The sequence below is a fragment of the Megachile rotundata genome, chromosome 16 (assembly GCF_050947335.1).
Source record: "Megachile rotundata isolate GNS110a chromosome 16, iyMegRotu1, whole genome shotgun sequence".
Classification (NCBI taxonomy): Eukaryota; Metazoa; Arthropoda; class Insecta; order Hymenoptera; family Megachilidae; genus Megachile; species Megachile rotundata.
Window position 1 is genome coordinate 9,811,445 of NC_134998.1, and position 26,389 is coordinate 9,837,833.

Genomic DNA, 26,389 nt, shown 5'->3' on the forward strand with positions numbered 1-26,389 from the left:
TGGTGAAGAATAAAGATCCTTGCCAACTACGGTCTCACTTCCGCTTCCATTTCACGATAAACATGTCCTCCGGACGTCATTTGACGAGGCTGCTGCTCGTTGTTGGCCTCCTGAACGCTGCTTCCGCCGCGATCAAAGGGAACACCGATTATCAGCACTATCAGCAACAGGTAAGACTCTTTACACTTCTTGATCACCTGCAAGTTGTTACAATTAATATTTTATGTTAATAACACGATAGAACATATTAATGTTCCATTTGCAAATAATTGTATCCAATAGATCCTAAGTGAATATTGAATGTAATTGAAGTATTTAAATTTTGTCTAATAATTCTGTAGCTTTTGAGGTTCGTAATTGTCTATGAATATAGATAACTGTACCACTTTTTGCTGGATGTATTGGATGTATAGTGTTGTGATAGAGCTACTAATTAAGTGATACCAAATTGATTCTGTACGACACGCACGAGCTCCTAAAAAGAATACCAATAACGAAGTTCTGATCGATCATTACTCGGACGATGCTTACATTTCCCTCCCTTTGTCATGGCAATTAGTTGCTCGGGTACTTCAAAGTAAACACCACATGCCTTCATATCCCTTTTCCTGCTCCACCGGATTCTTGAATAAAGATTTCCCGATTAATAAATTAATTGAGATTCATAGATGAAAAAGGAATTTTAATAAACACGTTTCACTTACTCCGAACGCCTGCAAATTTAATATCTTTTAAATTGGCTATAAATTAATATCTGCAAAGTTAAATTGATCGAGATAACATCTAGAACAATAATTTCAGTTCCACCCTTAAATGATTCGAATAAAGTTGAAGATTACAATTTCTGACTCGAAATACTGAATACTTTCCCAAAGTTCTGAAACTTCGTGCTGTAACTAATAAAGGGGGTTCATAACATTCTCAGTTTTATATCTTTCATAAACCGGCCTGAAGTAGTAATAAGATGAATGGAACAAGATAAGAATGTTCATAAGAATTCCATTAGTAAGATAAACATTTTCATAAGATTTTTATGAACGTAATTTTCATAAGGTTTCCAATAGGACACTGATTTCAGTCGAGTTTCTTTATAGATCAAGTATCTGTGTCTCCAAAATGCCTGCAAACGAAATCAAACTTATTAGTGGCCTTTTAGGAAGGTCACCTTTGCTATTTCGTTCGGAACAGAGGGTGCAGTAATCTTATTACTGAAAACATACACGCTTTTACGTTCGAATACAAGCATCGATTCAATCAAAATCCGTGTTATAGAGTATCATACAATAACTCTACACTGGAATTTGTATTGTAACCCAAACCGAATGGTTCGTTTCCGTGCTACCCTCCGAGGTAAAAAATGATAAGGGACTTTGTAAAATCGCTTCTCTGAATATTTTGCGATTACTCGACTGGAAAAAGCATTATTATATTCTTCGAAACAACCGAGGAATCACGTATTTCAATGATTGCATCGTTCGATAAGATATCCAGTGTTTTCAGCTGTGTATGATATATAAATTGTTAAATGTTTTGTGTTTATGCTTATTACATGACTTCTTTACAATTCCAGAACAGTTCAATTTCATTTATCTTGTACCTGTTGATTATAACATTTTTAATATATCTTATACTATGTACATTATTTTAAATATTTCAATACAACATTAATATTGTACTTACAGTATTGTATATACTATTATAAACTATGCTATACCATATTATACTACAAGTACTTAATTATGCATATAGAATGTAGCCCTATTCTATTCTAATTATATGAACTTTTCAAAATTTGTATAAGAACAAAAGTACTGTATTATGTTCTTTGTTCCCCATACATGATTCATTCTGGTGAATCAGATTGTTCTGACCAAGTTACGCATGATTATATTATTTATGCTCTGAATATCCTTGAAGTAGTTTCATAAATTTCCATTTCCCTAACTTTTCATCTTTGCAAAGATTTTGCTATGCGTCAGCTTGTGAGCGTGTAGTCTCTTAACAAGGAACATTCGTAACTTCGAAGCGGATGTTTCTGTAATCTTTTATTCGCCTCCAAGCCTTATCGAGAGCGCCGTTAGGTTTGGCGACCTGCAAAGTGAAATTGCTTGTTGTCAGTGTAAACGCAATTTATGCGCTCAGGTAACATGCGAAAAATCGAGTGGCAACGTACTCCGAAGTTATAACTAGCAGATCAAGGTAACAAAGTTATATAAAGTGCTAGAACTTACGTGTCGTTTTAAATTGCGCGCCATTTTGAGACTTCCGCTTCAAATGTTTTTGAGGCTATCCTAAAAGGATAACATAAACATCTTCATTACGATATTTTATTAATTCTAATTAAAATACAGTTACTATTCAACTGTTTTTAATACTCTTTTCTATATGTAATTGTGAAAGATGTACTTCCCTTTTTTAAATGCAGCTTACCATCTTACCATCGATCGATCGACATTCGAATCAATAGGTCTTGACGTTTCTTTTACCTCTTAACCTGTGTTATTCAATTTATCCTTTGCAAAAAAAGCATCTCGTTTTAAAACAATCGTCACAAGGTGAATCCGTGTCATCGCAAATATTTACAACGGCTGTACCGCTGTTTGCACATCGATTATGTATTCTTAGTCGATCATAAATCGCCACCGATGTGTCTGGTTAACGCGTAATTCGAAATTTAAGAAGGATTTCGATACATCGCTTCGATATATCATTGTTTACAATGCCAAACGAAAAATTTCGATCAAACAATCTGATTCGAAGTTTCATTAGGAAATGTTAATCAAATGTTGAGATTCGTCAAAGAGAAATTAATTTACAAGCGTGGGTACGTTAAGTAAATATATTATACGGTATAATTGTTCTAATGGTAAATATTTTATACAAATATAACCTCAAAGTTTGAGCACACAGTCGGAGTTGAATCTGTTATCGATAATCGATATAACAAAATCGTTCAAAGAGTCTAGTCAATTTATAATCTGTTATAAATCAAATTCATGTATCCATAAACCGGAAGTAATCACTTGGTTGTCAGTGGCGCAGCTTTACGAAGTTTAAATTCAGCGGTGAACCGTTAAATAAAGTTTTATCATTATTAAAAGTGTTTACCTATCGATTTCAAGTTGTCGAACATTGGAAATGGAAAGGAAATTGATGTGTCGTCTATTTTAATGGATCGTATGGCTCTGTACCATTACATAACGAATTTATCATGTTTTTCGAAATGTTAAGGATGTAGTGAGGTTATTTATAACCCTTAAGGTAACATCGTGAACACGCTACTTTTTTTATTTGACATTTTTAAATAAAATCCAGTTTTTCCAAATATATTTATTCTTCCAAAAATGTATAAGTTTCTAACATTTTTAGTACATTGGCCTGAAAATAGTCTAGTTACCACGCTTGACGCTGACTTCATTTGGGAGAGACTACGTTAAAAAAAGTGCACCGGTAACATTATCGATGATCGTAACACGACACTTTCAGCACCGAGAAATGAAAGGAGCGTCGTGACGATGCTCCGAGGAAAATTCATGAGACATTTTTCATGCTCGAGTTGAAAAATTCGATTCGTTTTAACGAACGTATATCTAGGATGCACGCTTTAACTAGGATTCATGAACCGTGCGATTATAAGGGTTCGTTTTGACCAAACGAGCAGGTATCAAGACTACAAGCATTCATCGGAATTGAATCCCGAATTCAATTATATCAAACTACTTCGAATTGAACCATTAAAATTTAATTCCATTGAATTGAAACGTAACGAATCGAATCGTGCCGAATACAATTACATCGATTTAAATCGCGCCAATTTAAAACGCGCCAAATTTAATCGGCTTGAAAGAGAATTGTTACATGTTATTTAACAATTAATTTAAAAATTTAATAAATAGGTATAATGAAGTTTATATTAATGCACATATTGAAATATTGTTGCTGATTCAAATAATGTTTAATGTTTGTTGTGATAGATTAAGCTCTGAAGATTTGTACGGTTCACATGAAATCCCTGGTACACGTGCGTGTGCTGAATGAGCGAGAAACGCCGTTAACGTAACATTTGCTGATTCTGAACGGATTACATAACAATTGATTGCGTCCCAGGTTCTAACATGTTTCACTACTTTCATTAAGGATTCAAATTGAAGCCATACCAGCTTTTGGAATTATAACAATGTAATAGTTATAATAGTAACAGTATTGTTAGTAACTACATGCTTTAATCTAAGGTCATTCCAAAGTTGTACTTCTTATTTATTTTCTTTTTTAGATAAGTTACAAACATTGTTATATCATTATAATGAGGAGGTTTTATGTAGATCATATCTTGGTACTCAAGAGACTTTTTTAGTGGGAGAGATTCGATAAAGAAACGGATTAAGAAGGAAGAGCCTTGTTGAAAGGCCATGAGTATCTTCATTGGCCACCTGCTAGTCAATTCGTTGAATTTCATTTCTCCGTAAGACGGAAAAGTAATCGTAAAACAGTGCCTCGGGGACATAATTCCCTTCATCCGTTAACGTTTCCGTTAGCTGAGACTTCATTTCTTGCAATTCATCGGAGATCGACAAATTGTCGCCGGGAAAAGTAATTTCATATTTTCTGTTTACGACCTTTAGAAGATGAGATATTATTGTTACTCAAAGGGACGTTGTTAATCCTCATCCTTTAATCTCGTAAAAATCCACGGATTCACAAATTTAAAACCTGTTACTCGGGATTATTGTTGTCAAATATAATCACGAGAAATTGCAATCGCAATTAGTGACTTCAGAATGAAATTCTCGTGATTGTATTCTAGGTACTAAAGATAATTAACGACTCACTATTAACCTTATTATTGCAATTAGTATAATCGAAGCTGCGATTCATTATTGCAATATTTTCTATATTCACCAGGGATGCAGGCAGATAATTATGTTCGCCAGTGACGATCGCGCCGTAATATCCGTCTGTCGATAAAGATATTTCCAGTTAATGTCACATGAGAGAATAGACATTTGAATTCTGTTGGTATTAGTTATTCATCGAATGATCTTTCCCGTAACGTACATAATCCACTCCCAACCATTGGTACAAAATTAGTTGCTATTTCTTACTTGCAGTCACTGCAAGATGTGCACAATTTTTAAAGTTAAATTATAAGTGGATGTAAGATGAATATAAGAAATGGATATAAGAGTAGATGAATATAAAAGTTATGAAATAGACAGATGAAATAGGGAGTCAATATATAATGTGATAAAATTCTTTAGGTTTCAGTGGCATTATCAAGATAGATTGATTGTATTATTGTTTTCCTCTGTAGTTTCCCAGAGAACGTTTCGCATCAAAGGATTTTTACCGTCCCGACTTAAAGAACGGATTGTTTAATACCTACAGGCGTTTCAAACCAGTCACAGGTATAAATTATTTTCTCTTATAAAAAAATACTTTAACGCGTCATTGTTAAATTTTGATTGCTTCAACAAAATTTTTTTTCTGTAGATTGCATGTTCGTGACGTCAGAGCCAGGTTCTTTCATATACACCTCAGAGTCTAACAACGAAAAGGTTTGCGGAATTTATTTTCTGGCCGAACCCGATGAAAAAGTGGAGATAAACTTCATCAGTTTCGACGTTCCCTGCGAACACCATGGACTTGTCTCGGTAAACAAATGCTTGAATAGCGTATAAAAGGAACAATATTGCGACCGTCCGTTTACCCCTGTATGTATGTATTTTTATAACGCGCAGGTGGTCGATGGATGGGAGTTGAACGGCGAAGTGTTTCCCAGTGAAATAGATCATCGATTGCCGCTCAAGCAAAGAAGCACCGAATTCTGCGGTAAAAATATCGGCATGAAAAGAACCTTCGCCAGTTCACAGAACGTTGCTGTTATACAATACAGAATTCCGAAAGCCGGGAAGGGTTTCACTGTGCTTGCTAGATTCATAAAAAATCCCAGACGTAAGTTTCAATGACACGGATGAGAAGCTTTATAGCCAACTATCCACAATTTCAAATTCCATCTGGAACAATGCTTGCTGGGAAACTTAAATAATTGTGAAGACTTCCATTGTGAATACATTTGTAATTCAGTATCAATAGCTTTTACTGAATGGTATAATTTTAGATTTTAAAAGGGTGGGAATAGAGAGCTTTATTGATACAAAGGGTTATTCCAGATCTCTGTCGAAGTTACCCCTTTTGTATTTTAATAATAGAGAATAACTGTATATTTCTTAACGATTTTATAGCCTGCAATGTCTTAGCAACGAGCATAAACGAGCCGTTTACGATCCGTAATTACGGAAGACGGATAAATTGCACCTACGTAGCACTGTATCCAGCAACCGTGCAAGTAATCGCACTCGAAGTCGGCGTATCTAATTTCCTTGGTTCCGTTCGCACCACTGAAACCGGAACTTTGCAGAAAGTTCGTATTCTTTCAGTAAAAGATCATAGATCGTCGATTACACAGTCGATTAAGTTTAATCGCCTCCAATTACTTCTATTAGCCCCTTCTGTACTTCTACTCTATTTCCTTCTGACGATGTAGTTAAGGTTTAGTTATTTAGGGTAAAAGTTAACTAATTGATTACTCTTGATCATTGACCTGACAATAACTGTAATCATATTCCAATGAAACACATTAGTCTAACAATTACACTTTGTGTAAGATTATTAATAATTAATATTATTTATAATAAGAATTATCGAGTATAGTTATTGATATCAATGTTCATTTTTAGTGCGAGGAAACCAGTCCACACGATCGAGTGGTAATTGGAGGTAGCTACGGTCTGGACACGTCTAAAGTTCAGATAGTTGATTCTATTTGTGGAATAGATTCTAAACCAGGTAATACGGTTAATAACTTGGGGCATCGTATCGATTCCAATTGGAAAATAACTGGAAGTGACTCCTACGGATATTAGTGTACCACCATTGAACTCGAGCAACCCGATTGGAACCTAAGACCTTATTATACATACAATAATCCTCCCAAGTCTATATTGAAGGATTACAATTCCAATGCTTTCAGTTAATAATAGTTGGAACTCGAAACATTTCCCTTTAATAGTTTACCTATTTATAAAGACCTTAAAACAATTTATTTGCAAGATAAATTTTATTTTGTTTCAGATTATCGTGAGGTGGTAGAATACGGTGTTACCTCCATACGGTTAATATCGAGCGGCTTTTTTGAAAACTCTATCACGGTGCAAATTCAGCCATTGAAGGAGGATTTATTCGACACGAATATTAGTCTCTAATTGATATAGGCCGTTCATCGTTGGCGCTTGAAGTTGAGTAACTTCATTGTAAATTGCATTTATTATCAAATGAATCTGACAAAGATCCCAAAATTTAATCCACTGTTCAGAGATTTTGCGAAATCAGTTCATTAGATTCTACTTTCGGTAGTCAAAAGATATTGAGTGTACTTTGGATCTTTGTTATAATTTTGTAGGCTGTTGTGTGAGTGAGTGTATTTTATTGCGAGATCATTTTTTAATTAACGCTCAAATCATGGAAGTCTACATTGAATGTAAAATATTTTGTCTTAAACGTTCCTTTCCCGAGATCTCTTTTATAATTTGATAGAAGGTAACTTGTGATAAATGGATTTCAGTACACGTGTTGGATGTGTAGATTTCTTGTGTCGATAGTAATATAATCGTTTTAGAAATTTAGTGGAAGGCCTTGGATTTTTATTCTTGTAAAAGCTAAATTGGTTAATATGTGCCAATTGCTTTTAACAACTGAATAAATATTAGTTATTTGTCAACGTTCATTTATTTATTACTGCTATCGTGTTTTAATAAACAAAGAAATGCGTTTTATCTGTATCAATTATTTATTATTATAACAAATTGAATAATCTATGGCATGTACTGCAAAACAAGGTTAAAAAACCAATTTTTATTGTCTTCTTCTGTGAACCCTCGTCAACTGTTCATAAGCTGAAGTGTTGCTAAGCAACTCAAGTATACACAAACCATGTATCTCATGCAATAACACATGATTTAGCATGGTGTAATATGGAATCATATAGAAACACATGACTGAGTAAATATTCTTTATAATCAAGTGACATTGACTGTCATCAAGAATCATCATGTTACTTAAGTACTTGGGCAATGTTGTGCCACCAAGTGTATGTATTCTATTTTTATAAGTTATTTTTAATCTGTTACATATTCTTTAATTGTTTTATTTGTTATTTTTAATAAACTTGTTTCTCTAAGCATAATCATGTAATTATTTTTTGTTCTGTTAAATATTAATTTTTATTTAAATAGGAATATGAGAACCGTGTAGTAGGCATTGTTTGGTCACCAAACAATTTGAAACTAGCTGTTGCATCATCTGATCGGTCCATATATCTTTTTGATGAAAATTGTGTAAAGCGGGACAAATTTTCAACAAAACCTGTTGACTCCAAGGTTTGTGTAATGAAACAGAATGTATTGAATACAATTGATGTTCGTACTGGCATTGAAAAGTTGTTAATTATTTCATAGTTTGGTAAGAAGAGTTATATGATCAAAGGTATAGCCTTTTCTCCAGACTCAACAAAGATAGCAGTTGGTCAAACTGACTGCATAATTTATGTGTATAAGATTGGAGAACAATGGTATGTAATAAAAGTGAAAAAACATTACATTTTAAAATCAATTATACATGCTTCATATTACATGCTGATTACAGGGGAGAGAAGAAGGTAATATGCAACAAGTTTCGACAAAGTTCAGCAGTTACTTGCTTGATTTGGTTAACCGAAGGACCAATCATTGTTGGTTTAGTAGATGGAAAAGTCCGTGCAGCATTAGTGAAATCTCAAAAAGCTCAGACTCTCTATACAGCTGATTCAACAACTATTGCATTAGCTTCAAAGTGACTTAAAAATCCCTTCTATTATAGTGTTAAATATTACTTCACATGAATAATAAGTTAATTATATTTAATTTTAGTATAAGAGGAACTGGATTTCTCTCAAGTCATGTTGATGGTACTATTATAAAATATCATTTAACTGATGATGGAAGTCATGAACCATCTGGACGTATCTGCACACACACTGTGCCTGCTTATGCATTAGCTTGGCCCCAATCTCACATTCTAGCAGCAGGATGCGATAAGAGAGTAACCTTTTATGATTCTCGAGGAAAACTAGTGAAGAATTTCGATTACAGTCGCGAAAATGAGAAGGAAATAGCAGTGGCCTGTTGCAGTCCAAGTGGACAAAGTGTAGCTATTGGATCTTGGAATAAAATAAGAATATTAGATTGGAGTCCACGTCGTTCAATTTGGGAGGAGGCCAATACAAAAGCTTTACCTAATTTTTACACTGTCACTGCTATATCATGGCGTCGTGATGGTTCCAGGTTAGCAATTATACTATTTAATGAAAACAAAAAAAGATACATTTCATATTCATTATTAGATAGAAGTCTAGTAGAGTATGTCTGAAGACTCCATCAACATTCACATGAAGTAAGGTAGCTTCTTCTTCAATAAATGAAGATTATTTTATTGTATAATGTCTCATTCTTTTTCAGGTTGCTCTTAGGTAGCCTCTGTGGTGCTGTAGAGCAGTTTGAAACGGTACTGAAGAGAACAGTAATAAGAGGCAGCCATGAGGTAGCTTATGTTGGTCCCAGTCAAGTAGTAATTCGACCACTACATGAAGGCAACCGCCCTGTCATTATCAGATCACAAACAGGCAATGAAATAGAGGATGTTAAAGTTCTAGGACGAGCTGATAACAATGTAGTAGCTCGTACAGCTAATACATTATTGCTTGCTGATATTGAATTGAATCTGATCAGTGAAATTCCATGGGATGATAAAAGCAATAGTGAGAAGTTCTTTTTTGAGTATCCCAGAGTGTGTTTGATCTTTTGCTCTGGAGAGTTGACCATCGTGGAATATGGAAATAATGAGCCACTGGGCTCTGTAAGAACAGAGGCAGTTAATCCTCACGTAGTTAGTGTGAGAATCAATGAAAGACAAGTACCTAATGCTCCAGACAATAAGAGACTCGCTTATTTATTGGATCCTAGAACTGTACGTATTGCTGATTTAATAACTGGGATAACAATTGCCATGATTTCTCATGATGTTCGTGTTGACTGGTTGGAATTGAGCGAAACTGGCCACAGATTGTTATCAAGAGACAAAAGAGCTAGGTAAAGAATCTAAATTGTGATAGCAAAGTCTTTTTATGTCAAATTTAAATGAAACTCATGCTTCACATTGTTCACATAGATTGTGGTTAAGCGATGAACTGGGTGGACGAATTTTATTGTTAACTGGTGTCAGTTTTGTCTCCTGGGTATTAGGGAGCGATGTAGTGGTAGCTCAAACAGGCCAAACCTTAGCAGTTTGGTACAATGTGGATGCTCCAGAGGTAGCTACTCTAATACCTGTCCGTGGGGACGCAGTCGACATTGTCCGAGAAGATGGGCGTACTTCTGTCATGGTAGAAGAGCTTGGAGGCAAAGTAGCCTATTTACTTGATGAGCCATTAATTGAATTTGGCACAGCGCTGCACGATAATGATTTTGGTAGAGCTCTGCTATTCCTGGAGGAACTGGCAGACAGGCCTCAAGCAGAGGCCATGTGGGAGAACGTGGCTAGGAATGCAATGGCCACCAGGCAACTGTTGGTTGCTGCTAGGTGTTATGCAGCACTGGGAGATGTAGCATGTTCTAGGTTCTATTTGCATATTTTTTTAATGACTTGATGCTTTTACAAAAGAATGACTCTGATTTGTTATCTGCAGGTTCTTAAAGAATATTGTAAATATTGGAGAAAAGTACAGTACAGAAACTGGAAATGATCCACTCTCCAGTCCTGACTGTTGGGCGAAGCTAGCAATTCTGAATGGAGAGTTGAAGACTGCAGAGGCCATATACCTAGAACAGAACGAGTTGGATAAGGCTCTGGACATGTACCAGAGGTATTGGCATTGGGAAGATGCATTGACATTGGCACAAAACAGAGGGTACCCAGGTCTCCAGGAACTTAGAGATAGACATTTAACTTGGCTACTAGAAAGCGGCCAAGCAGCCAGAGCCGCAGCTATTCTAGAAAATACCAATCCACGACGAGCAGTTAAACTGTATCTAGATGCTCGTCGACCTGGACGAGCAGCTAGACTGGTCCTGACTGATGATGAGCTATTAAAAGACAGGACGATTGTTAACGAAATTGTGAGGGTGCTGAAGATGACAGACTTGATGGAGTTAGCTGGAGAGTTGTTAGAAAAGACTTCAGAACCACAGGAGGCTATCAAATGTTATTCTCAAGCTGGTGTATTTGCAAGAGCAGTTGAATTAGCTAGGGAAGTAGATCCAACTTGTGTGGTTGATCTTGAACGAGACTGGGGTAAACATTTGGCATCAGCTGGCCACTATGACGCGGCCATTAATCACTTTATTGAAGCAGGGGAAACTACTTTAGCCCTGGATGCTGCTATCAATGCTCGTCAGTGGAGGAAGGGCTTACAAATTGTGCAAGTAGGTATTTCTTCAAAGACTAATCCCCAATTAATTCAATGAACAATCTTTGTTTAGGTTATTGAGGATGATAGTCCCATTCTGCGCAAGCAGTGTGAAAAACTAGGCGAGTATTTCGCCTCGATAGGTGATAAGAATATTGCAGAGAAGCTCTTTATTCGTGCTGGGGATGCTCGACACGCAGTGGAAGTCCACATACACGATGGCAACTGGAGTCGAGCCTACGAAGTAGCTCAAGAATACATGACTCCTGATGAGGCAAATGAAGTACTGGCTAAGCACGCTGCCAATCTCTGTGAAGCAGGAGACCTGAAACATGCTGAAGAATTATACGTTGCCATTGGTGAATACGATGCAGCCATATCAATGTACAAGAAGGCTGGTCGCCGTGCAGACATGATTCGACTGGTGGGAAAATTCAGACCAAACCTATTGGAGGCAACTCATGCACATTTAGCCAGAGAATTGGATGCTGCGGGGAAACCTCGAGAAGCTGAGGAGCACTATCTTGCAGCTGGTGATTGGAAGAGTGCTATTACTGCTTACAGATCAGCCAACATGTGGGAAGATGCTCTTCGTGTTGCCAAAAACAATGCTGGGGATAATGCTGCTCAGCAGGTGAATATATACTTTTAAACTACACTCAAATTGCATTCCTTGCTAATATTTAATTTCTTTTTCTTCAGGTCGCTTTAATGTGGGCACGCACCCTAGCTCCAGAATTATCAGCAAGGTTACTGATACGTCTGAATTATCTAGACAGTTGTCTTCAGTTGGCTTGCGAAGCAGGTCTTTTCGACTGGGCTTTAGAAATCTCCAAGTATGGCAATGCTGATCAGAAGAAAGAGGTTCACTACAGGTATGCAATGGCATTGGAGGATGCAGGTCGCTTCTCTGAAGCCGAAAAGGAGTTCATCAAAGCGGAAAGAACAATGGAAGCAGTTCAGATGTACATACATAATCGTGATTGGGAAGCAGCTGAGGATGTGGCGCAGTCGATCAATCAGGACGCGGTTGCCCAAGTTCTCATCGCTAGGGCAAACGAGGCTGCGGAAGCTCAAGATTATTCGTTAGCAGAAACTCTATTGTTGAGAGCATATAAACCAGAAATGATCATTGAACATTACAAAGTAAAATATTACAATGATAATACAGTATTATGCAGTGTGACGTAGAATATAATGAAACATTCATGTGTTATAGAAAGCAGGCATGTGGTCTGAAGCGTTACGCGTTTGTAGAGAATATTTACCGAGTCAAGAAGCTAATCTTCGACGGGAATTGGGTCAAAAGAGTGCTTCGCTTGCTGGCGCGAATGCTTTTGAAGAAGCTCAAAAGTGGTTGGAGGTTGGAGAAGTGCGAGCCGCTTTGGATATCTTAATCCTAGATCCCCAAGCACCTAGATCATCCCTTATACGAGCAGCTGATATTCTGCTTCATCAAGCTGATACAGAAACTGCAGCTCAAGTTGGCGGAGATCTTGGTGCACGACTGTTTGCTGTTGGCGAACATGCTCTTGCTGCACAGGTCATTATTTCCACAGTTCTATCTCAATTCCTAACTCAAAGTTTAAAACTTATTTCTCTTTTAGGTGTTTTTACAAGCTGATAGATTGAAAGATGCCATTGACGCACTGGCGTCGGTTGGAGAGTGGGAAAGAGCTAAACGTATAGTGAGGGAACTGGCACCGGATATAGAGCCCTATCTTGAAGAGAAGTATAAGGAAGCTATGCTGAGAGATGGACAGATAGAAAGATTAGTGGAGATTGACGCAGCGGCTGGTCTTGAAATACTGGCCAATAAGGGACAGTGGAATCAAGTGTTTGAAACTGCCAGTTCTCAGGGTTCTCAGATTTTACACAAATACGTTGCACAACGAGCTGTTCAGCTTTTGAAGATGAACGCTCCGCTCGAGGCTTTGCAGCTGTACGTTAAATATGGAATACCTCCTATTCCACAGAACTTCAATCTGTATTTACAATTATCAGAGAGCGTGTTGAATTCAGAGGTAAATGGAATACTCATACAACAGTGCATTTATTAATTCTTCTATTAAGTATGTTTAAATGTGAACAGGCATATTATGAGTATAAATATCTTGCTCTCTTGCGAACCGTTCTTCTGGAACTTTGCAATAGTTTGAAGTCTTCTGAAGTCTCATCAACATTCAAATTTGAGAGGTTACTTGAGGCAACACATTATTCAGCAGTCAAACGCGGATGCAGTGATTACTCTGTACTGTCTGGACTAGTATTGAAAGCCTCTATATCTCTACTGAGGTACACGGACATTCTCCTCGCTGATAGAACTTATTATGAAGCCGGTATTGAGGCACGAACAGCCGGATTAAACAGCGAAGCCTTCGTTTTCCTGAATCACTTCCTGGATTTAGAGGAGTGCATAGAAGAAGGAGACAGTACTGTAATGGATGTCGATGATCTAGCTGTCACAGACTTCCCAGTGGAAGTTCCATTACCAGAGTCTTTGAGTATGAGCCCAGAACAACGGGAAGAAGCTCGTGAATGGGTACTGGCAGTATCCATGGATCAGAAAGTGGAACAAGTTCTACCTACGGATCACAGAGGAGTCTATGTTGGATCACTAACTTCTCCGTCAGCTGGTACTACGGCTTTACAAGAATGTATTTTAACAGGATACCCTGTACGAGGTCCCATCATTCGATTTACAGAGGTACTTTAAATAATCAAAAAAATTTTAGTACATTATTTTGTAATTTTACTGAAGGTACAATTTTTCTTTAGAGTAAACGAGTAGCTGACCGAGATGATTGGACCAAAATGATTAATACAGCACGTCAGGCTCCTCAAGATTCAGTTCTCAATGATATCTTAGCTTTTATTCAAGAATGGTGCGGAATAGTTCCTAATTACTCTTTCTAACCCCACTAGGTTCACAATTTTTTGTAATCATAGACACTAGTTAAAAACTAAACTAAAAAGTCTATATGTACATATATTATAAATACACAGTTGTTTCAGTGTATAAAACTCATTCCAGTGATTTGTATTTTGAACTCGTTACTATACTATTTGATTGTGATACAAATTGCACAATGACTTAAGCTTTCCTTTGATAAGGAGAACAGAAACAAACAGGAAATCCTTGTTTCTCTAAAATTTATTTAAATAAGGCTGCATCATGTAAATAATTAATCTAACTTAAGCATAAATAATTCTATGCAATGCGAATATACATGTATTATTATGTCCATGGGATTCTCATGTCTTAATCGTAAACTGGTTCTATGTATAACAATCAAAACCCTAACGAGTTAGAAACTATCACTCGTTGTCTGAACACCTATCCACGATGGATATTTATATGACTACTTGGTGATGACTATACGCGTGTCGCATTTGTACACAGACTATATATCTCAAAAACAATAGTACAAGCTGGAAACAAGAAACTTTGTAGTACTAAATGTTCAATTTCTTAAAACTCTTTCTGCTTTTTCAGTTAGTATATCTCTTAATATTCAATATCCTACGTTTTATATTTATTTAAGTTAGGCTGACGAAAAACAATGTGTAAAAATGTAAGATAAAATCTTTGTGATTAGATATATTTAAAAACTGATAGGAAACATTCCATGTATCTATCAAAGTGTTGCATCTATTCTCTAGTAAGACATATTTATTTTGAATTGTAATTATACTCGTAAAAAATAAAGGTTGATCCTTTAACAAAATATTGTTTCTTAAGTATCTGTCATTTCTTGCTTATACCATCATTTCCTAAGTATTTTAACATACAGAAAGTGTCTGAAAAAATGTACTGCAAATAAGATATCTAACCTCAAGATAAGGTAATCCTTGAGGGCTCTGCTACCAGTTCTCAAATTATTTAGGAGTTACAAAATAGCTAATCAATTCTATAAAAATATTGCAAATTATCTTATTCTTCGCTTGGTTGATTTATGGATGGTACAGTATACTTCAAGAGACACTTTGTATATGCATTTATGCTCAAATACGTATGCAAAACATTTGATAAATAGCACATTTCTTGTGAACGAGGAAACACCTTCCCTTTTTACATGCATTCAATACATGGTACATTCTGAATGTATCTAAAATAAAATCCTTTGCACTCCTAATCAATAAAGCAAGGTTCAGAATGATTAAGTAAATTTAAACCATCATTAAATAGAATTATAATTTAGCTAGAAGTTTGAGGATTTATATTTTAGCCTTCCGTATCCTACGAAGACCAGAAAATACCCTATTTATTAAATACCCTGCACACGCACATCGACTCGAAGTCTCTCCTCTTCCTTATAAAAAATGAAGAACATTAAATACAAAGGAGGGAGATTCGGAACTTACATAATACATACATATGTTTTTCTCCTACTATTTTACTAACACGATCCATTCTGTTTGTCGGTTTTATTTTATCCTATTCACGCGTCGTATTTAACCTCACTGTTTCGATTCTCATATCATAGGTAATGTCTTCAAACAATTGTACGCCAGGAAGATTCTTATGAACAGAATAAGTTACAATTTCTAAACACAAATTTCAAATACTAAATTACATTTGATATTTTACTTTTGCCTGTTTGTAATAAAAAAAGGACTTCATCAAATCATGTACAAATTTTCTATCTTTAGGAAATAGTTATGATTAGGAATGCACATATCCCTAATTATAACCCATTCCACTTATAAGAATCACTCTATACCTTGCAGAACAGCCCAAAACGCATCTTTCCTTTACAGCGCCTAATTACAGCAATTATTGCTGCGTGATCCTAAATACTGGACCAATTCTTAAAAAGAATCTTCGTAGTACAGATCGTAATTCTGGCTTGAGATCAAAGCACATAACCTCGCATAGCAATGGGTAACAATTAGACGCGTGCACCGCGAACCGATTATCACTCATCTTCAGGATTCTCGTCAGAAGCAGCAACAAGATAGGAGTCCAGGCGTCTCTATGAGCCTCATTGGAAAGCGCAAGGAAATATTCCAGCGCTTCACAAGCCACTTCGACTAACCTAGACTCCACTTTGCTCCAATCAGCCCTGTGAGCTTCGTCGCTGTACATTTTGAAGAGTATTCGTAACGCGCATGCCAATGACTGAGTCTCTTGTTTAAGTAAATTTGGTTTCACGTTGCCCCGGAAGCCAGCTTTCCAGAGCACGTTACGTTGTTCGTGGTTGGAATTGAAACTCTTGGCGAATCGATGAGATTTCAACAGACACTCGACTAGCTGCAACAGGTGCATCGTTGTCAGGGCACAATACATGCCTTGTTCTTCTTTCTGCTGATCCGCACCTGCCCTGACACCTAATTCTGAGGATTTACCATTGAACATGTCCGCTTGCGCCAGTGCCAGGTTTTCTTGATCCTCCTTCCTCGACGTTGCTGGATAGAATACGATATTGTCTATTGTTTGGATCAGCTCCAGCTGCACAACACATTTTATTGATAACGCGTAAAATAGCTTGTTCTTCCCGGACTCGTTGGTCGATAGGCTTTGAGAACTGTTGCTCCTCTTTAGAATGCCAACGTGGTTATCAGTCTCGCCTGTGATCACGTCCAGGTCAGACTCTTTGTTAGGTGATAGGGGTTTCCATGTAAGAAGAGCGGATGGTAAGGTACTCTCGAAGATATCGAGAACGCAGCTGCAGGTCTTCTCCCAAGTTTGCTCGTCAAATTTAATCCCGTTACTGATCACCAGATTCTCCAAGCAATTCGTACCGGATCTTGCCAACTGTTCATTATCTTGTTGCACGCACCACAGTAACTGAGAATATAGTTGCTCCAAAAGAAGAGGCCCTAGGGTATCGTAGAACTGGGAGAACACATCCACTATGGCGTACAAGGCGTGGTTGCAAGTGGTCGTCATCCATTCTGCTTTCTGAAGCGTAATTTTGAATGAAATTATTAAATGAGAAAACAAGCACTAAAAAGAGACATGATTCTTTTAATTACTTCTGTATGCTGTTCAGGCAGTTTCATATTATCAAAGATCCTGAAGAGAACTTGAAACAGATCCTTCCACCAGTGAGGTTTAAAAGATGCCCCGTGTGTTTTAACAACGTCGAACAACACAGTTAATGCTCTTGTTCGAACATCCAATTTACATCTGCTCACGATACATGATAGCTCGAACAACAGTGGGAACCAGCCTCTCACCTAAACAGTGGTATTTGAAATTATGAATGCTGTAATGTTAATTCTACACAATTGGAACACCCTGTATATTGCATAATGTCTTTACCCAAGCTCTGTCTTCCTCAGACACCATTCCGCTATCATCCATCATGCCTTCTGCAAATAGATTTGGATTAGCATCAATGTATGAGGCACAAGAACGTATCAATCTTATGGCTTCCATGCTTGTTTCTGGGAAAGAGGCGTTGCAAGCAAATTCACTGAGGCACTTGACGGCGTCTTGGAAGGAATCCACCATGATACTAAAATCTTCGGCGTACAATTCATCTACAAATATATTTTAAATAAATATGCGAACACACAATATTCTTATAAATCTAGAGTAAACACTAACTTATAATTTTGCCTGTCATTGAAAATGCCAATTCAACAACAGCTTCGTCTCTGTCACTGGCTGCATGATGAAACACACTGAATATATTTTTCCATCCTGACCGAATATTGGGTGCCTGTGAGTGTACAATTTGCGCGACGCAACGAACGACCATGTCTCTGATAACTGGTGACCTGTTCTTTTTCATGATATGCTCAAACGGCCTGAGGAAATCTTTTTGAAACCGGAAATTGGCGAATTCGCCTTTCTCGATGAACTTAGTTGCAAGTTGCCTTAACGAATCGACCGCGAAGAAGGCGATGTCCTGGCGAGGACTACAGCCAACTCTGTCGAAGTGATCTCCTATCACCTGCCAAATTCTGGACCACTGGAGCCTAATACGACCCATGTTGTAGTAGGAGATCTCCACAATTTTAGTGAGAGAAAACATTCGTGGCTGCGTTGGATGAGACAGTTCTTCTAGAGAGACTTGGCAAAGAGCTTTCACAAATTCTACAATTGCATCTCCGTCCAATCTGGTGGATCCAGTGAATATTCTGTCGACGGCCACAACTACGCTCTGGGAGCTAGTTTCTCCTATAGATTCCTTTACGCTTGCTGTGATTGATAAAGAAAATAATAAATCAAATTAAGATCCTTATCCCATTTATTAAATGTTAATAAACAATGCACTTACGATCCAACGAACTGAGATTTAAACTATTATTTTGATGAGAATTGTTGTGAGTTAGATTGAAGTTCACCAATGGCGATGGAAAATGTGGTTTAGATGGCGGACCCAGAAGTTGTGGTCTAACTCCAGTACCAATAAGTTGTGCAAGCTCGAGTTGTGAAATACATTTGACAACATCTAACCAGGAGCTGCCAAGGTAATTGCCATCAGTATGTGCGACGGTGATCAATGTTTTTATGGTATCAATATTCTTCGCCTTCATTTCGGTGATCGGTGAATTCGCTGTTAATAAAGTGAATCGTGCTAACGCTTGCACGTATGCGTCCCGTTCTAACTATACTTAAAAAAAGAAAGATATAAGTAAAGAAAACTGAAACAGATTTACAAGGACAAGGAATTCTGTTGATGTTGCACAAATGTTTACCGTCATATGAAATATGCAAGCGATGCGTATTGCACATCTAATGCCATCTAGGCAAAGAGAAGCGATTTCTGGGTCGTCACAGTCTTGAAGGCCAACGCTGAATGCAGCTAAAAATGGAGTCCATGCAATCTTGAACATTGGTCTAACGTGCTCTAAATGTTTGGCGGTTGTGAATGGCGCTTGAACGTGACTGACGGATTCCATCAGATTTTTCGCTGCGGTTGAGATTACTTCCATTTCCATATTCCATAAAAGACGCCGTTTCTTTTCACTAGAGATAACTATGTAACAAATAAGAATTAGTAAAATTATTTAACTTTCTGTGTCATAAATATTTACCTTGTTTACCAGGTCGATTAGGGTTCGACTTCATTTTAATTTCGTTACCCGCAATCTCGTCATAAATTTTCGATAAATATTCCTCGGGCAGATCTTCGTTATCACTGATACGTCGATTGAGTTTTATATATTGTTCTTTTGTCATTTTGTTTTTTACTTGAGGCGAATGGAGATCAGTGGTTAGCATAATGATAGAGAAACCCAGAACATATGCAGTGTCTGCACTCGTAAATAATCCATTACTGAAAAAAATGTATAAAATGTGAAACTCCTAGACTCCTAGAAATAAATAAAATATAAAGAAAGATTTAAGATACACTTACTTTGGATTGCATTCACAGTATCTGCTGGCAAATTTCTCCATCAACCGATCGATTTTCTGTGCCTCTCCCGGCAGCCTGAAGCCCTCAAGAAAGTATCTCAGGGCTGTAACTAAATCGCGATCGGCAAAGTTCATTTGATCAATATAACTGTACATCACCTGATTGTGATTATGATCACCGAGAAAATCGCCGATCGCGGTCTTATCGAGTCGTTCGTCCATATGAAGCCAGCGTGCAACATCTTCGGACGAATTACCTAGAAGACCTTGTTCTTGAAGATATTGTACTCCTTTGCTTGGCTTTCGATTAAAACTAGAGGTAAGAATACCATTTCAATTAATAGAGAGCATGCCTGTTTCGCACGCTTCGCGCGTCCTAAACTATCGCTAGAACGATTCAAAATATCAGGCAGTCTCTTATTACAGTGAAACTCAGTTAAAACTTAAAATCTTGAAATTTTTCAAGTACAAATAAGACAGCTTGATACTTCAAATTAATCAAACAAACGGAAGAAGAAAGAGTAAGTTGTGAACTGCAACGCGTACATATCAATTCCAGTCTCCCACACTTCTTTCTGCTGTTTCTGCACCTCGTACTGTTCCGGTGAATCTGGTATCTCCTTGTTGCCCACTAAACTGGAATTCGCAGAGGATAGACTGCCTGCACTTCCATAACGAGGTAGTGGCGGTTCTACTGGAGGATCAGGTGGTTCCGATGGAAGCTGTTGATCCGCTGGAACGCTTGGATTTACGTACAGGTCTCTGCTCCATTCGACCATACATTTCAAGATTGATACTAAACACTCGAGGCCTCTGATACGCATTGATTTCTCTTGATTAGGCGAGGCACCCAATTCTAGTGCTTGCCTACCCTGTGCAATTTTCGATAAATCATTTACAAGCCTGTCGAACAAAAAATGTGACCAATTAATTGTCCATCACTGATCCATTCGTTCAATTTTATTGTACTTTATTTTCCCACCTTTCAAATAAATTTGCAGCGGAAAGATCGCAGTCGTAATTCACATATATGTCAACCACACTCTGTGCATCCGCACAAATTCGAGTCAACGCATGGATCACCATCCACTTGTGCTCAAATGAACTGCTAGAAGTTTCAAGAATGTTCATAAAAATTTCCTTGAAGAAAACTTCTATCTGCATTTTTAGGTGCATTTTGAAGCGAGCCAACAACGCGAGGAAGAGCGCCAGGGAAAGCTCGAACACCTCCGGCACTGAGGAGACTCCGTTCTTTGAGAGTGCCACACAAAGATATTGCTTTATGGCTATTACAAACATTTCATTCGATCGTAATACTGGTCCCGCGTTTTGCAGTATACCTAGAAGCAACTGCAGCGAAAGAATTTTTGACCTAAGTTGATGTGACCTAAAATTAAAGTAATACTGTATAAAGATGCTGATTACAATATGAATAAAAACAAGCGTACTTAGGATCTGGAGTGCCATCCGGAAGTGGTTTCATGGACAGTTTGCAGAGTGCTCTAAACACCAGGAATGCATCCTTTTGCAAGACATGAGTGAATTTTGCCCTGACCATATTGTCGCTTTCTGCGACAGCTTCGTCGGAGTTTTCGTCCATAGGCACTTGATCTAAACTAGCCTCCTCTGAAGTTACTGTAACAGCAATTGTTGGATCCTCTGGAACCACTGAATTCACAACATCCTCTAAAATTCCTCGAACAATTAACTGTGGTTCCTGACTGCTTTCTGTTGAATGTTCTTCATTATTTACTGTCTCTGTTTCTAATTCTCCTCCAGATGTACTGCCAGCTGTGTTGACAGTTATTCCTGAATGTTCCACTTCTGTTCTAACATTTTCTTCTTCCTAATATGACAAAAAAGCCAAAGGCAATGTCAATCAGTTTTAGTACTGGATTATTTAAAATTTAATTCCAATCAAATTTAACTATTATATTTACCGCTTGTGTTTCCATGCGAGCAAAAATAACATTGATCATTTGTGTAAGAGTTGCACGAGCTGTGGTTTGATTAACCAAGTTCCTTGATGCCAAGTAAACGCTATAAACTGTACGTATTGTAAGTAATACAGTGCCTTCATGAACTTCAACATGTTGACTGGTCATTACTGTGAGAAGTGCTTTTATAATTTGCAACTGAACTCCCTCATCAGTTTGTGGCCCCATGAAACATCCACAAATTGTTTCAACAATACGTACAATCAATAGCTTATTTGGCTCTGTGGAATCAGGTACATTTCCAGTTAGGTGTCCATAAGCAATCAATTTCTGTAGACAGTCCAAAGCAGTAACTACTATTCTTGGTGATTTGCTCTGGCAAGCCAGTTCGAATGGCAAAAAATACTTTTCTGCAGAGATGACATAGGAATCACTGCGTGGTTGTGGCAAGGCAGTCGACACTTGTGCATTAGAACCTTCTTTGATTTCATTTCGCAAGTTGTCTGTAAAGTAAAATATATAATTATTAATCATTTTTAAATTTTGACAAATTGGATTACTTCATCTTCTGATAAACTATATTGTATAATATATGATTAAAAATAAATTAGATATGAAGCAACATTCAATACTATTTTTACATAGATATTTATATTTAATATTGTATATATATGTATAGTTATAACTCTGAATATCTGAATCCTATTAGTGATTATAAGTTTAATGTCAAATGTTCTTTTAAAATATATACTACATGTATTAGGAATTAAATCTTATAATATCGTTATTAATTATTACACACATATGTCAAGAAATTGAAGATAAAAATAACATAAATATTACAAAACATTGCACAATGTAATTTGCATATATATTTATATTTTAATATTTCCACAAACAAGTTTGTGTTAACATTTAAAGTCATTCTGAAAGTTTCTAATCAATGACATCATTTATACAAATAAGATACAACTTTATATTACATATTGTGTCAACGTGAAGTTGGAACGATCCTAGTATTTAAAACATTTACCAAGTGCAGTCTCGCAGGACTTCCTAAGTTGTGAAAGGTGCGACCGTTTGACATCCCGGTCAGCCAGGATCTTTTCCAAAGCTCTAATGATGAACATTTCTTTGGAATTATTTTGCATCGTCGCCGGGCCGCGCTGATTCCTCTGCTAGGCTGGCATGGAAGAACACGCGACTCGACTTGAGTCTCGCATCTTCACGACTGTGATTTACGTGTCAGTATTTTGTACATCATTTATATCACCTCCTAGAGGCGGGTTGTCCTCAAAGACTGGCAACTTCTGCAACACTGACGGTGAAACACGGATCGATCAAGAACTTCAAAAACAAATTTAATCTGGACAATGGTCAAATTTCCTGGACGTTTTATTGTAAAGATATGTATCAAACCATTTTTCAGAAAATCATGTAAAAAAGTGATGAAAGTGCAAAAATGACAACGATCTTTTGAAACAGCACTGGAACCATAAGAGACAAACTGAAACGACGAAGGAGAACCATGTGGCGCCCTCGACATGTCTACTGGTTGCTAGTTACAATATAGGGACTCTAAATATCAAAGAGTTTGAAACTTCAAAATCTTTCCTTGTTCTAACTTTGTTATTGTAATATAATGATACTATCTTATATATCATTTATAAGAAATATATATTAATGAATGTAATGCATTATTTCAAATGAATGAAATGCATTTAAATTAAGAAGAGATGAGGTTATATCAAAGCATTTAACATATAGGTTATATGCTTCTGAAAGCACTACTGTAAGTGAGAGCGGTAAAATTCAAATGCTATATGCAATTCATTTTATATTTACGAATATAAACGCGCAAAGTGCATGGAGAAATTCTATTTATTCTTTACTCTAATCAAACACGTATATAAATAAAGAACCAAACAATCAAGATATGTAATCATTTACATAAATAAGCAAAAGGTATGAAATTACATGTTCAGTATTTTCAATTTTTCTTCATACGCAGTTTATTTCAGATTATCAATTCAAAATCATATATACATGTACAAATTTAAATAATTAAAAATATGTACAGGTTAGATGTAAATTATGCAATTTTCAACTTATAAGGTACAATGGAATGACGTCACCGTTGATCGACCAATACAAGCTCGTTTTCTAATCGAAGAATAAAAGAAAAATCGTAATCTCAGGGTTCAGAGAATCTTTTCAAGCGGAAATTGTAATGCAATATTTGTTTTGGAAGCGGTTTACGGGACCAGGAGGCCATTACGGGTGCTAGCTGTCAAAAACCTTAATATTAATGCTGATTATCTAACATCTAACATATAACCGATAAAAGTGATTAATTTGTTTATTGAACAATGGAAAAGCAGCCAATAAATCCCGGGGCTGCCAGGTCTGCACCTTATTCCGCGGCTACTGCACCTAAATGTAAGCAAAGAAGTTCAAATTTCAAGTGAACTTTTTGGACCTAATTATCATTTAATAAACAAGTTAAACAATTACTTGATTAGATCATTATATTTCATTGTTGCATATTTAACATTGTTTCTTTTTTCATGACAATATCTATTTACATTTATTTTAATTTGCGTATAGCTTTTGTAAAGTTATTATCATAATGTTAGATGTCGCATAATATTATGTAAAACTGAACAGAAAAAAACATTTGTTATCTATTAGTGTACTCGTTCATCATAGATAATTTTTATCCCTTTACATACTCCAATTAGCACAATCTAAATTACTGCGAATAATAGTAATCTACTTTATAGCAATCCAATTTGTTAATAAATGTAGAGAATCTTGTAGTATTGTTAATATACACTGCTTGTGTAAGGTCTTCATAAAGGTTGAGCATCAAAATGTACTCTTGTATAGCAACTTCTTCTTGGGAACCTCCTCCTTCGTACAATTCTGCTACTCAAGGAGAATCAACTTCATGGCCTCCACCTCCAGGATATTATCCTAGTACAGGAACAGCTACAAATTCCAATTATGTTCCTTCATATGGTTCTACGCAATCAACTACAGTGGTTATGCCAGAAATCATTTTAGTTGGAGGATGCCCTGCCTGTAGAGTAAGTATTTCTGTTTGATTTGTATAATCTTGATTGGAGCTTATCAATTGATTATTAGAAACTTGATATTCTGTTAGGAGATCAATAATTAAAAGTGAATTTCATTATATAGGTAGGTGTAATGGAGGATGATTTTACATGTCTGGGATTATTATGTGCAATTCTGTTCTTCCCCTTCGGAATAATTTGTTGCTTGTTGTTAAAAACACGACGTTGTTCCAACTGTGGTGCCTACTTTGGTTGATATGTTACTGTTATACAGTAACATAATTTCTGTGAAATAGAAAGCTAGAGGTACATTATTAGGCTAATTTTGATGTGGCTATAAGTACATGAACATTGAATACGAAAACAAGTATGTTAAACTGATTTGTTATTGGTATTGTGCAACTATGATGATCTGAACTATTTGAATTTTCAATGGAGTAGAGTGAACTGTAGTTGATATTTCATATTTCACGTATTCAAGGTTTTGTAAATTTAAAGAAAATGTATAGTATTTTGTAAATGTTAACAAAGAGTTCTGATTAACATTGTTGCACTTTATTATTATTAGCTGTAATGATTTTATAATAATAATGATAATAACAGCAAACGATTTATATTATCATATATTTTAAAATGTTATTATGAGATATTTTATAAGAATTATCATCCCATTAGATGATAAGAAATGCAATGAAAATTATTATATTATTCTATACAAAATATTTAAAAATCAAAAAAGGACTTATAGAAAGTCTTCCAAAGCAGATTTCATACGAGCTTTAAATAATTAATTGAAATTATTTTGCATAAATAATTTCATTAATGATTATGTAACCGATACATTTAACAGTGTTCTTGCAATTGTTCTTTTTACTAATGTTTCTTGGTGCATAAGTGTTAGTAGTATAATTAGAGTAAAGTACATGTAAATGTTTGAATCTCAGGGGAAGCGATAACAGGCTGTTATTGTGGTACTTAGCTGTAATGATTTTTATAACAGCATGAGAGGATGAGTGTAAAACGGCTAATGAACCGAATTATTCGTATCACGATTTATATTTTTATAAAAAAAAAAAAGAAAACAATATCTGCGGATATCGGAACCATTTTAATAATGAAAAGTGTTTGTAAAAATTGTTACTTCATTATATTTTTATATGTACTGTACAGAATTGTAACAGCTATAAGCATTTTGGGATAACTTGCGTGCTTTTATTTTAAACAAACTTCGAGAAACTTTTTAATCAATGGTATTATAATACAAATTACAATTTTTAGAAGTTATGCTTGAACGCTTTTTAAAGATTACGCTACCCAGGTTCAAACGATAGAAATAAAGATGTTAAAGATTACTGAGAGGCATCTAAACATATCCGTAAAATACTAAGTACCTGAAAATATATAATATTTTTCTAATTAAAAGGACTACCAGTTCACCTGTAGAAGATATGCTTGTCTAGAAACATATATTCTGTAAGAAACTGTTATTAAAATTTATAAAATTATAACTTGTTATCAATTTTTGGTGAATTTTCAAACCTTGCAGAGGTGATATATTAAACAC

At 36.1% G+C, this 26,389-nt stretch overlaps 4 protein-coding genes across 6 annotated transcripts; 3 read left to right on the plus strand and 1 right to left on the minus strand.

Annotated features, from left to right (window-relative positions):
* The first annotated feature begins 34 nt into the window (after nt 1–34).
* crh-BP (corticotropin releasing hormone binding protein) lies at nt 35–7,777 on the plus strand. The gene is made up of 7 exons (XM_003702495.3): nt 35–170; nt 5,312–5,405; nt 5,491–5,651; nt 5,739–5,952; nt 6,243–6,421; nt 6,738–6,846; nt 7,132–7,777. Exons 1-7 carry the CDS (start codon nt 63–65, stop codon nt 7,260–7,262), a joined length of 996 nt encoding a protein of 331 aa, XP_003702543.2. The 5' UTR covers nt 35–62; the 3' UTR covers nt 7,263–7,777.
* Nucleotides 7,778–8,033: 256 nt separating this feature from the next.
* On the plus strand, nt 8,034–15,155 carry Oseg2 (intraflagellar transport protein Oseg2). Of its 3 annotated transcripts, XM_012283438.2 has the most exons (14): nt 8,034–8,146; nt 8,292–8,435; nt 8,514–8,626; nt 8,701–8,886; nt 8,964–9,377; nt 9,552–10,181; nt 10,261–10,707; nt 10,778–11,513; nt 11,571–12,131; nt 12,200–12,643; nt 12,717–13,040; nt 13,105–13,521; nt 13,590–14,204; nt 14,276–15,155. In XM_012283438.2, exons 1-14 carry the CDS (start codon nt 8,108–8,110, stop codon nt 14,411–14,413), a joined length of 5,208 nt encoding a protein of 1,735 aa, XP_012138828.1. In that variant the 5' UTR covers nt 8,034–8,107; the 3' UTR covers nt 14,414–15,155. The 3 variants fall into 3 exon arrangements, with proteins under 3 accessions (XP_012138828.1, XP_076397740.1, XP_012138829.1); XM_076541625.1 differs by lacking the exon at nt 14,276–15,155 and having other exon boundaries at nt 13,652–13,764; XM_012283439.2 differs by lacking the exons at nt 8,034–8,146; nt 8,292–8,435; nt 8,514–8,626; nt 8,701–8,886 and having other exon boundaries at nt 9,367–9,486.
* Sec71 (ADP ribosylation factor guanine nucleotide exchange factor Sec71) lies at nt 14,329–23,299 on the minus strand. Its single transcript, XM_012283437.2, has 14 exons — nt 23,168–23,299; nt 22,782–23,066; nt 21,752–22,251; nt 21,260–21,657; nt 20,794–21,198; nt 20,358–20,714; nt 19,813–20,124; nt 19,490–19,731; nt 19,151–19,431; nt 18,730–19,060; nt 18,054–18,650; nt 17,766–17,986; nt 17,477–17,680; nt 14,329–17,402 (listed from the first exon to the last, which is right to left on the minus strand). Exons 2-14 carry the CDS (start codon nt 22,897–22,899, stop codon nt 16,275–16,277), a joined length of 5,094 nt encoding a protein of 1,697 aa, XP_012138827.1. The 5' UTR covers nt 22,900–23,066; nt 23,168–23,299; the 3' UTR covers nt 14,329–16,274.
* A 216-nt stretch (nt 23,300–23,515) lies between these two features.
* Nucleotides 23,516–26,333, plus strand: LOC100876276 (membrane protein BRI3). Its single transcript, XM_003702447.3, has 4 exons — nt 23,516–23,713; nt 23,864–24,187; nt 24,638–24,837; nt 24,950–26,333. Exons 2-4 carry the CDS (start codon nt 24,118–24,120, stop codon nt 25,079–25,081), a joined length of 402 nt encoding a protein of 133 aa, XP_003702495.1. The 5' UTR covers nt 23,516–23,713; nt 23,864–24,117; the 3' UTR covers nt 25,082–26,333.
* Nucleotides 26,334–26,389: the final 56 nt, after the last annotated feature.